This window comes from Poecilia reticulata, chromosome 2 (genome assembly GCF_904066995.2).
Source record: "Poecilia reticulata chromosome 2, P_reticulata-male-v2, whole genome shotgun sequence".
In the NCBI taxonomy this organism is placed as follows: domain Eukaryota; kingdom Metazoa; phylum Chordata; class Actinopteri; order Cyprinodontiformes; family Poeciliidae; genus Poecilia; species Poecilia reticulata.
In genome coordinates, this window is record NC_088831.1 from 6,003,896 (window position 1) to 6,015,786 (window position 11,891).

The 11,891-nt window shown below is 38.6% G+C and overlaps 2 protein-coding genes across 2 annotated transcripts; one reads left to right on the forward strand and one right to left on the reverse strand.

Moving 5' to 3' along the window:
* Positions 1 to 1,561: 1,561 nt before the first annotated feature.
* Positions 1,562 to 5,648, reverse strand: LOC103474601 (uncharacterized). The gene is made up of 6 exons (XM_008425708.2): positions 5,441 to 5,648; positions 4,303 to 4,768; positions 3,897 to 4,146; positions 3,265 to 3,514; positions 2,646 to 3,186; positions 1,562 to 2,216 (listed from the first exon to the last, which is right to left on the reverse strand). The coding sequence occupies exons 2-6, from the start codon at positions 4,749 to 4,751 to the stop codon at positions 1,886 to 1,888; spliced, it is 1,821 nt and encodes a 606-aa protein (XP_008423930.1). The 5' UTR covers positions 4,752 to 4,768; positions 5,441 to 5,648; the 3' UTR covers positions 1,562 to 1,885.
* Positions 5,649 to 6,651: 1,003 nt separating this feature from the next.
* cyp4f3 (cytochrome P450, family 4, subfamily F, polypeptide 3) lies at positions 6,652 to 11,454 on the forward strand. The gene is made up of 13 exons (XM_008425718.3): positions 6,652 to 6,984; positions 7,066 to 7,210; positions 7,306 to 7,359; positions 8,219 to 8,346; positions 8,678 to 8,799; positions 8,880 to 9,026; positions 9,242 to 9,371; positions 9,449 to 9,515; positions 9,857 to 9,986; positions 10,376 to 10,509; positions 10,671 to 10,735; positions 10,811 to 10,893; positions 10,976 to 11,454. The coding sequence occupies exons 1-13, from the start codon at positions 6,781 to 6,783 to the stop codon at positions 11,178 to 11,180; spliced, it is 1,614 nt and encodes a 537-aa protein (XP_008423940.1). The 5' UTR covers positions 6,652 to 6,780; the 3' UTR covers positions 11,181 to 11,454.
* Positions 11,455 to 11,891: the final 437 nt, after the last annotated feature.

Here is an 11,891-nt window from a genome sequence, read left to right on the forward strand (position 1 = left end):
CAAACTGAATGTTGAAAAAAAGAATGGGCATGAAGAGTGAATGCAGGTTTGTTCTTTTAGCTAATCAAAATGCAAAGATATTTTTATAGCAACATTTTTAGATCATTTCAGAACAAACATCTTTGTGACAAAAATTTCACATCTAAGTTACTTACTGCTCTTTTTTCCCTCTTTGAGACTCAGAAGTGGTAAACAGGTTCTCTCCAACAGGACTTATCTGTAAAACAGAATTATGGGAGTTTAAACTGCAATAATTACTAATGGATGATAGTTGACTTTAATTTCTAATTTTGGGCAAGATTCTGTACAACATTTCTGACTCCTATGTAGAAAATGTTAATTAATCCAACTTACCACTTCGGAGAAGAAAATCAATGTCAACAGCTGAGCAGGAACCAAAATGAGAAAAGTTTTTGAAAGTGAAGTTTGGTGAAGTTGAAGTTACCCCAGAGTTTACTTCCCCTCAGCTTAGATGTCCTTTAATACACAACAAACTGAAGGAGGAGTTTTCTCACTAACCTATCCACATCTGAGGCTTTCAATTTAATACCATATTAAGAAATATCCAAGATCGCACCCCGCATCAATAGCTTGAATAACTGAGTGATTGGTTGATTTTGTTCAGAGGTATAGTGCGACATTAAACTTTTTTGGAAAAAATATTTTTAGTAGTAGTCTCTCTACGCTGTGCTTTTACTTATTTTTTCAAGTATTGCTAGTCGAGTAAAATTTCAGTTTTTTCTATCCAGAGCAACTTTCTTGAATGAAGAAAATAAATGCATGTGATACAGATCTACACTTAGAATGAGACTATTTATGCACAAACTTTGTTAATGTAATGTTATGTACCTGATGACCTTGCTGTGCTAATTGGCACAAGTACTTATATTTACATTACCAACTATATTAGTTACACAGGTTGTTTTTCTTGAAATAAATTTGAAAATAAAAATATCTATGCCTGAATGTGTTTTTTAATCATATTTAATCATTTTATGTTTCTCATTTACATCGTTAAAAAAGTTTTGCATAACTTTACAGTTTCTGTATGATGTCATTTTTAAATAGTCAGATGATCCGATCAGTTTCTCAGTACTTGAGTGACCATTTTATGATTTTTTTTTTACTTGACAAAAAATATATTGAAGTAGTGCTAACCCTACTTGAGCACAATTTTGGGGACTCCACCCACCTCTGAATATATTAATCATGTGGCAAACATTTAAAATGGAACTGGTTAAATGTCAAAGCGTAGCGTGCCAACACAACTAAAAAAAAACCCAATGTCTTGCAGCTTTTCTGAGAAGGAACCAAGAAACGCTTTAAAAAGAACCAGAGGTGTGAACTCAAGTGTTATACTCAGCATGATGCAGCTAGATTCATAAACAGTTCACTTTTGAGGACCCAAGAGCTACGACCTTTTCTAAAATTGTGCTAGCAACACACAAAAAAAAAACTTAGAAATTCTATTGATCTTTTCCTTAGTGTATGTCTTTAACACCACATCATTAATGACAAAGCCAATTAAGAATCAAATTATGAAAAAAGTATTCCCAAGACATTTAGAACAGTCAAAAAGGCAACTTTATTTTTTTCTCCTTAATAGCACTCAAACAATTTAAGTATACAAAGATCTAAACCCCAATCATCTTTGAGCATGTGATTCTCTAAACATTTGTGCACCGTACAAGTAAAGTGCAGAAACACCAGATGCACGTCATTCTTTTAAACCATTACTTCCACATCCTCATTTCCTCTTGTAGGTGGTGATTACAGACCCCCTTTTAGTGGACCAACACTTTACAGAGCATCAAACCCCAACATTTACTATAATTTAACTACTAAACACTTGTAGTTATATATAGAAACATAATTCCTCCAACACTCAAGATTTCTCCCCAGTTTGAAAGCAAGAAAAAAGACATCCTGTCAGCCAGTGTCTTCTGACCTGCTCCTGTTCAGGTTGAGGGCGACTGAACTGGCTTGTATCAGCGTTTGGACTGGACTGTGGAGGCTTTTTCGTTCCTGAGCCACTCAACAGAAATGGAGGAATCAGGAAAGACCGATCAAAGTCCTGAGCCTGCTGTGGCTGGGCAGAAAAGCTGGTTTCCATTGACGACGGGACGTTTTCTGGAGTCCCCGGGCAGCATTGCCGACTGATGTCACTGCTCTGAAGGCGTGAAGGATGCAGAGGAGAGAAGCTGTCACAGGTGGAGCTGTGAGGACAAAGAGTTAAAACCTCAAATGATCAAAAACATGATTAGTCAAGTCATTTAATCAAAACATTTAAGGTTTGTATTTGTAAAGTTGTTCCTTCTTGTGAGTAATGGCAAGGAATAGTCATGTAAAAAAAATTTGGATACCCTGTAAGGTTTAAAGCTAAAAATTATTATTACAACTTTCTCAACTATTTTATTCGTATCATTCTGACTTCACGTTATGACTTGCTTCTTGTATTTTATTATGATTTGCTACTCGTATTGTTGAAACTATCCTGGTTATATTTTGACTTTCTCATCACTACAACTTTTTTCTTGCATTATTGACTTTATTGTTGTACAACTTTATTTCCTCATAATACAACTTTGTTCTGATACATTATTCTCAAAAATCATGACTTCGCTCGTGTTTCCGAACTAACTTACCTGCTGAACGACGTCTGAAGGGAAGAGGACGATGAAGAGGAGCAGTATCCTGGCCAGTTGAGTTTTTGTGGACTCTCCATGACAACGTAATCATCCTGAGGTAACTCAGACAGGCTGTGGCTGACAGTCGGGGACATCATCATGTATCCAAATCCTTCCTCCTTCTCAGCCGACTCCCAGCTCTGAATTGTTCTGCTTTTGGTTTCCGGCGCCGGGTTCTGCTGGGGTCTAGCAGGGCTGAGGTGCAAGGTGAAGCTCAGAGAGGATTCAGACTTTGTGTCTTCTGGTGTTTGAGCTCTTCTGTGATGCTGTGCAGGACTAGTTTGGCTCTCAGAGTTTCTGGGATGAAGAACCCGAGGTGTAAGAGTTCTCATGTTAGCCAGCTTGTCTCTCTGTTTGGGTCGGCGGCGCTTTGAGGCCAGAAGGGCTGGCTGTTGATTGGGACTGGATGTCAGAGATCTGGTGAAGTCTGGAAGAGCTCGTAGGGATCTCACAGTCTCCCGAACCGACTCGTGGATGTGTTGGGCCAGAACTGGGTTTCCTGAACAAACCAATCAGAAAAAAACAAAATCAAGAAGTTTAATTTAAAGAAGAACTTTTTAATTTTGTGCCCGATTACCTTCTTCTCCAGCCTCCATCCAGATTTCTCCGGGACCATGAGGCGCCGACCTGCCCAGCTCCAAAAAGAAAAAGCCATCCAGGTGTCCAAAGCGGCGAACACTCAGCAAAGGTATCGTGACTGATGGCAAGTCATTACTGGACCCCAGCCGGACCATAACAAGTGTTGATGCTGTGAGGCAGAGACGGTTCTCCCCCGTGAACAGTTTGGAGGAGCCCAGGCCTCTGGGCTTCACCATGACCGGCCAAACCTTAGACCAAGACGACAGGAGCCAGAACCAAATGACGCAGCGATAGAAGGAGAAGAAGAAGAGACTCTCTTCACTAAATAGCTATAAAACTGTGTCACAAATGTTTGTTTGGATTCGCAAAATGAGGCGCAGAGTCCAAGACTTGGACCTCTCTGAAATTAAATGTACATTTTCTGTTCCTTTGATGCATTTCAGTTGTTCAAATATTTTATTCAATTTTGTTTTAATTGATTAAATGAAAGGCAACAAAAAATAATTCACACAAAGGACATTTTGCTGCTGTCTTATTTGTTGAATCTGGAGAATTAAACCCAGACTTTCCCAAACTCCACAGCATCTCTGCTTTCACCTGGACAGTTTAAGGTAAAACATCCCATCCTACCTCTTTGAAGAACGCTGCAGGCGGTAGAGTGCAGTACCCGTCATCGTCTTCATCGAACCCTTCTTCATGCTCCTCATCCCTCTGCTCATCCTCCACTAGCCTCTTTATGGCCAGGTACCAATCTTCCTGTTGCTGCTGCTCCTCCATCACCAGCACCAGAGTCTGATCCTTGTCGTACAGCACCACCATGTGGCCTTTTCGGGAACTGCCACTCCGACTCACACCAAGACAGCAACGAAGATAAATGACCCTGAGAGGGAAGATTTTGATCAGTTTCATTCAAATCCGACAGAAATATGACCACAACAAGTTCAAATACAGAAATTTAAGCTTGTAACAATTATGACTTTTTACATTGTGATAGCTCTATCCTTTTAGCTAATTGGTTGCAGTTATTCCCACCAACCCTTGTTTGCTGGTTCCAAACAGAGCGGCCTTCCCAACAGACTTCTCCATAGCCGTGAACTTCTCCTGGTTCTTGTACCACTCCAGTCTGCTCGGACCGGTGTAACTTCCCGTTCGCAGGACGAAATATCTCCTGTGGCTCCGCTCCAGCTTCCCCAGGTAACCTTCTTTCACCACGTCACCTTGCGGCCCTGAGGCGTCCATTAAAGCACAGGGTAGGGGGGCCAGGGGTATTGGGGTCTCTTTAGTGCAGAACAGCTCCTCAAAGCAGCGGGATGAAGGCGATTCATTTGAGTCCTCCTCTTCATCCTGCTCTGTGTGTCGATTCTTCAGCTGAAACTGCAAAGGAGATTCACCTGCACAAGTGAGGCTGCGGTGATGTGATGACCGAGGGGTGCATGGAGGCTCTGCAAATCCCCTTTTGGTAGAACTATCATGCCCCTCCGACATTTTACTATGTTTAAAGTCTGCAACATAAAGACAGAGGAATTAAAACGTTAAATAATAAAAGGAGAGTTATTTTACAACACAATGAAGTTTTAAATTTGATGATTTGCTATAATTTATACATTTTAAAGAAAATTGTGACAAAAATCCCTCATCAGTTTGGCACTGTAAAATTTGACAAAAAAAATCTGATCTCTTGAAACTTTGACCTAAAATATTCATATCAAAAATCATATTTTGATTATGTTTATATAGTACCACATCTTTATGGCAAGAAAGATTTTTTTTTAATTATTGCCAATATCAGATACTGAAATGAATCAGTGATTGTGTCCGTCTTTATGTAGTCGAATGGCATCTATTTATATTTTTGTCATATGTATATCTATTCAAATTGGTATGAACTAGTTCCTAAATTACGCAAAACAGCACATAAAAATACAAATAACTGAAACGCACAAACACATTCAACTTAATATAAAAAGTCAGCGTAATAAATTAAAATGAATAATATAAGTTGCAAAACATATAAGTTGCTGAAATAAATATTATGCTTAAATAATATTTAATTTATTTATTTATTGTTGGTTTTGTTAGTATTTCTGCACCATGTAGCCACTTAGCTAAAAACAAAACAGCATTGTAGCGTTTTTCACCTCACAGCAATATTTTTGATCTCGGTATAAACTTACCTGAAAGTCGAAGACGTCTACATTACGTCTGGAAACTCTGAACCGAGTCACCCGTTGTCACACGTTTTGGGTTTCTTTTCTCTCACAAATACCATAAAAATCCAAGCAGAAATGATTTCCAACCTAGTTTTAGGGAACGGTGCAGGTTCTGCGTCCCACAGGTGCAACAGGCGGCAATCAGTGCTGCCTTCAGGAGCGCCTCGTAAAAATAACACTTCGGCTGAGGAACGGATCAGTCAGATATTCAAACTGTTAAAAATTTACTTATTTAAATATTTATGAACGTAGGAATGAAACTTAAAACATTTTTACCTCCAAGTTTTAATATTTAAAGGCAGGAGACAAGCCTGATATAGTTTCCGGATTTTAAGTAAAGTATTTGCTGCCTTCTCCACCTGTTTGTGCACCAGGTGAGGTCAGTATAAATATGGACTCTAACAATACAAAGACTTAAAGTAATTCTAAAATGTAAAACACGGTTCAACACAGCAAGGTATCCCTAAAAAAAGTATCAAATGACCAACATTGCTATTGGCAGTTTCTGCTTCTTTATTTATTTTTAGACAACTATCATTCAAAAAGTAGCTTAACAAGTTTGCAACCGGTAAGTTGTTAGTTGAATGTGGTTGTGAGTTTTAGCCTGAAACCGAAGAAGTAGTTTCATATTTACAAGAACTACAACCACATCCAGATCTTCAGAAACCCCAAGCTGATTTTCTTGCCCTGTATTCAGCCTGATTCAACTTTTGCATAAACGCCAAACAGCTTCTGTTTCTACTGATGAAAGTCATCCCCACAGCATAATGGTGTCACCACCATGTGCCCCCATTCTGTGATCGTTTCCAGCCACAGAACCATTTTGAATATAGGTCAAATTAGTTGAATTAGTCATCTGACTAAAGCACTTTTGCGCCTTTTTGCTGTGTCTCCTTCATGAACTGTAGGCTTCTTTACCGTGTAACCTTAAAACAGATTCCCCCATACCTCTTAAATTACTTTAAAAATTAATATTACATGTAATTTTCCCTCCTTTTCCCAATTTTGCACCTCCTTTTGTTGGCCCATAACGTTTGGTTTTGCAATTAAGTTCACATGAACATGAAATCTCATGCAAAAACATGATGAAAGTGACCGCATTTAACAGACAAAAGGAAGTGAGGATATCACAATGTCAGCAATTGTTATGAAATACGCACAACGGTGTGCGGAAGAAGTTTAGTTCCTGCATGTTTCTAAATCAACAGGCTGTCAGCTGCCTCCGTCGGATCAGAACATCTGAGCACCAGTTTTTGTTTTTGTTGTTGTTTTAGTTTTTTTTTGTCTGCTCCTGTACCCCCAGCATGGCTGTCCTTCACAGGCTCCTGTCACAGCTTTTCAGCTGGTCTGGGATCAGTTTCCTCCTGCAGCTGATGGGGACCGGACTGCTGGCTGTGGTTGGAGTTTGGACGGTGAGGCTGCTGGTTCGTCACGCCTGGTTCACTCACAGGTTGTCCTGCTTCAACAAGCCGCAGACGCATTCATGGCTGATTGGTCACCTCGGTCAGGTGAGGTTCAAAATCCACACCTCAGACATAAAGCATTGCTTTCTAAAAAAAAAAAAGAAATAAACATATTGATGTCTCCAGATGCAGAGCACAGAGGAAGGTCTCCAACAGGTGGATGAATTGGTGCAGACCTACAAGCACTCCTGCTCCTGGTTCTTCGGGCCTTTCTATCACATGGTCAGAGTCTTTCATCCTGACTATGTGAAGCCGCTGCTGATGGCGCCTGGTACGATCAAAAACTCCACAAATCACAAGAGATTATTTCACAATGTCCAAAGCTCACACTGATGTTTTTTGTTCCATCTACCGTCCACCTTAAAGCCAACATCACGATGAAGGATGAGTTTGTCTACGGGCATCTGCGTCCGTGGCTGGGTGAGTCAGACAGACATGTTGTGTTAACACAAGAAGAAAACTGAGTACACTGTAAAACCTAATTAGATCTCTTTACTGAAGAAATACTTTTTACATCAAAACTGTTTAGTTTTTATTAAATTAACTGATTAAGATCCACTTGTGCAATTTTAGTGAGTGTAATTTAACTTAACAAATCTTAGTATGACGTAATTACTTAAACAGCACCCAAAGCTGTTTTTTTTGTTTTGTTTTGTTTTTTTTGTTTTTTTTAACATCGGCATCGTTCTAAAATAATAGCCAAAGGTGATTTTTTTTTTCTTTTTTGGAAAAGAAGAGCTATTATTTTAGGAAGCTGATATGTAAATAAACCCCAAAGCTTTCTGAAGCCACTTTTTTTAAACTTGAAACTACGTAAGTAAAAGAAAATTTTTTGATTAAAATTATCCACTGAAACTTACAGATGTACGAAGCATTGATAATTTGATCAATTTGTTTTTTTTATTTATTATTTAATTTATTTTAACAGTAAATAAAACACAAGCGTTTGCGAGACTGCGCCCTCATGTGGAATAGTGTGGTCATGTCAATGATCATACAACATACACTCCTACAGTTTTATATATTCAAATGTAAATGCCAAGGAAAAAAGAAAATAAAAGCTGTTCTGCTCGAAAAGTAGCTCATTCTTAATGAACTGCATAGATGAAGCTTTAGAGTCTACCTTTTTTTGCCGTAACTTAATTGATTAAAGTCGATTATATTCACTCATCTTTTATGTTTTAATTTATAGTGTATAATTATGAAGTGGTGTTTTCTTTCCCAAATCTCTTAATTACAGCACATAAATCGCTGGTTAACCTGGTTTATTTTTTTACAGGTCACAGTTTGTTGATAAGTAATGGAGAGGAGTGGTCTCGCAAGAGGCGACTGCTGACTCCGGCTTTTCATTTCGACATCCTTAAAAACTACATCCTGACGTTTAACTCTTCGACTAACACCATGCACGTAAGGCACACACTCAGAAACAAGTATTTGCTGTTGGGAAAACTTCACTGTTTGGATCTTCGTCACTGTTGGCGACTCCTCAAGAGTAGAAAATAGAAATTAGTCCCAAAAACCATTATCAAAACTGCGTAATTATCCATCTGCAAGCAATTGTTATGGACGAAACTTTATATTAGGGGTGAAACGACTGATCGAATTAATCGGATTAATCGTCAACTAATATTAGTGATCAATGAATCATCACCTGGAGTATACAGGTTAAAAAAGGACATTTGTTGAAAGAACGATGCACTCAGAGCACCTTTTCCATGTCCTCTCATTTAATTTCCAGAATAAATGGCACCGCCTGGTGGCAGGAGGAACAACCAACATAGAGATGTTTGACCATGTCACTCTGATGACTCTGGACAGCTTATTAAAGTGCGCCTTCAGCTACCAGAGCAACTGTCAGGAGTGAGGACTTCACTATTTCACCCAAAATCTATTGTCGCTGTTCTGGATTTCTGCCTTAAAAGGCATATATTTGTTTTTAGATCCACCAGTCAATATGTGTCCGCCATCATGGAGCTCAGTGACCTGGTGATAGATCGCCGCTTTCGCATTTTGCACCAATGGGACTGGATCTACTGGAAAACTGAGCAAGGAAAGAGATTCAAGCAAGCATTAAGTGTGGTACACAGGTAGCGTGTCACTCATGCAGCCGAGTTTAATATCTAGGTAGGAGGAAACTATGAAAATTAAATCAGCTGACAGCTTCAATGTACTTTTTCATCATATCATAAAAGCTGGAGGTGTTATTTACACAATTCCGTCACAGTATATTTCCACAAAGCTTTGCGAATCTACTTACTTATTTATTTTCAATGTATTTTCGAACTGTATGCTCAACTTGCAGGTTCACTAGGGATGTTGTGCAGATGCGCCGTACTCTCATTGACCAGCAGAGGGAGACAGAGACACTAAGCAGCATGACGACAGCGGAACAGAGAAAGAAAGATTTCGTGGACCTCATTCTGCTGTCAAAAGTGAACACAGAACGGACTATAAAATTAAATATGACAAATTAAGCTCCTAAAAATGAAAATAATTTCTATTAACACAGGATGAAGACGGACAAGGACTCACAGATGAAGAAATTCAGGCGGAAGCCAACACTTTCATGTTTGCAGGTGAGCCGGTGTTTGTTTTGGCTAAACACTGCCCTCGGTAGCCACAAATGTGAACTGCAACTATGCAGCTCGTAACAGACTAAACTGACAAATTTAAAGTATCTTATCCAGAGATGATAATTCTTCTACCACTTGTATTTCTACGTTTACCTCTGATCTTATTTCAAAAGTATTTTTGGATCAACTTATGCTTAAATGCTGAGAAACAGACAATGCTGAAAACAGAAGCAGAAAAAACAAATACCTCGTAGCCAGTTGGAGCATAAGTCTGCATGAAAACATGCAATGAAGATATGACCTGTGATAAATAAAAACAAAAATCAGTCTCACTTTTCTCACAGGACATGATACGACAGCAAGCGCAATATGTTGGACACTGTACAATTTAGCTCGTCATCCCCACTATCAGCACAAATGCAGACAGGAAGTGATGGAGCTGATGCAGGGACGAGATGGGCATGAAATAGAGTGGTTAGAAGATGCACGCACATGCACACACACACACATGCTCAGTCACTCCGCCGTAGAAAAGTAAAATATATTTTTTAACGTTTTGTCCGATAACCGGACCCAAGAGTTACAGTCCAGCAGAACAATGTGATGATACAAAAACATATTTATGCAGTAGAGTGGATTAGTCAAAGTTCAAACTTGAAAATGTACTTGCCTTATAGCCAAACTGACTTTGTCTGAGCTATTTCAATAACTATATGTGCAAACCCAAAGATTTGCAGTAAACAAAAAGAATACTCTGAAATTCATGGGTGTGAAGTGACAAAATGTGAAAAATGTCAAAAGATAAAAATACTTTTCCAAGACTGTAATTGTTTGTTGCACTGACACACTTTTTTACTTCAAAGGGAGGACCTGTCCAACCTTCCTTTCACTACCATGTGCATCAAAGAGAGCCTCAGACTGCACTCACCTGTCCAGGCTGTAACCAGGAAGTACACCCAGGATGTGGCATTGCCTGGAGACCTCACCGTACCACAGGGTGAGAAGCTCGGCCTTCTAGGAGTTTTTACGATAGATGCAGGATTTTACTTTACTTTTACTTACTTTATTTTACTTTAGGCTGTATCACAAGCATCCTCTTTGTGATACCTTTGTCTTGTGCCAGTCCTAACTGGGAAGTGAAATCTGTTTTTCCCTAAGGTGTAATCTGTTTGGTCAGTCTTTACGGGACGCACCACAACCCCGAAGTCTGGACAAACCCACACGTAAGAAAATTTTAATAAAAATCCCCTCAAAACAGTTTTAAATTTGTTTAAATTTGACACATTTTAACTTTAAAGGAGTTCGATCCTCTTCGCTTTGAACCGACCAACACACAGAGTCGCTCCTCTCATGGCTTCATCCCGTTCTCCTCCGGTCCCAGGTTCAGTTTCCTCCTTAAGAAAATAAGAGTCTACATGTATCAGAGTGTGTCAGTGGTGAATTTAATCCGTGTCTGCTCACAGGAACTGCATCGGACAGAAATTTGCCATGGCTGAGCTTCGGGTGGTCGTAGCGCTGACCCTGCTGAGGTTTCGTTTAACCCCGGGCGTTAACCCCAAAACAGTCTCTGGGAAGGTGCGGCGTCTCCCCCAACTCGTCCTGCGCGCCGAGGGAGGCCTGTGGCTACAGCTGGAAGATTTGAATGAATCAAGCTTTGGAAATAAATGATTTGATTACAGATGTGTGTCAGAACGTAAAACGCAAAAACACTGTATAAGATTTCATATTGCATTTTAGCCAACGCTCTGCTTCAACCTGTTTTAAGATGCGTTTCATTGTGGGATTTTTAATTATTTTTTTCAAATGGATAAATTCTGGTCTAATAAATATTAATGACATTGTAAATGCAAGATTTAAAGCACACTTTAATTTATTTAACAAATACAGAAATGGCTTTTTCCTGTATATAATCATTTAGATAATAAAAAATGTGCAGTATTTATAGCTGTTGGTATTTCTATAAGTAATAATAAAAATAAAAATTGTAAATTCTTAACTAGATATAGGCTACTTTATTATATATTTGTTGTGCTTCATCAAGAACCAACAGCAGCATCACCCAAGAAATTAATAATCCGTTAATGAAATGTTATAATTTTGATTATTGAGGTACATTTGAAACAAATACATGAAATAAACATAATTATAAAACTTTGAATTTTTATTGTATTGAATAAATAATCAAATTATTTAATCTAGCAATACATTATCTAAACTCCTTAGATGTTGAAGTCAGTTTTTTTTTTTTGCAGGATTTATATAACTGTCATGTTTGTTGCTCCATAATAAGGATCAAAAGTAGTCATTGCAACAGTGGTTTCCTTATTTATTTCATTATTTTTGTATTCATGGCAATGTATTGAGAACCAAAAGTGCAAT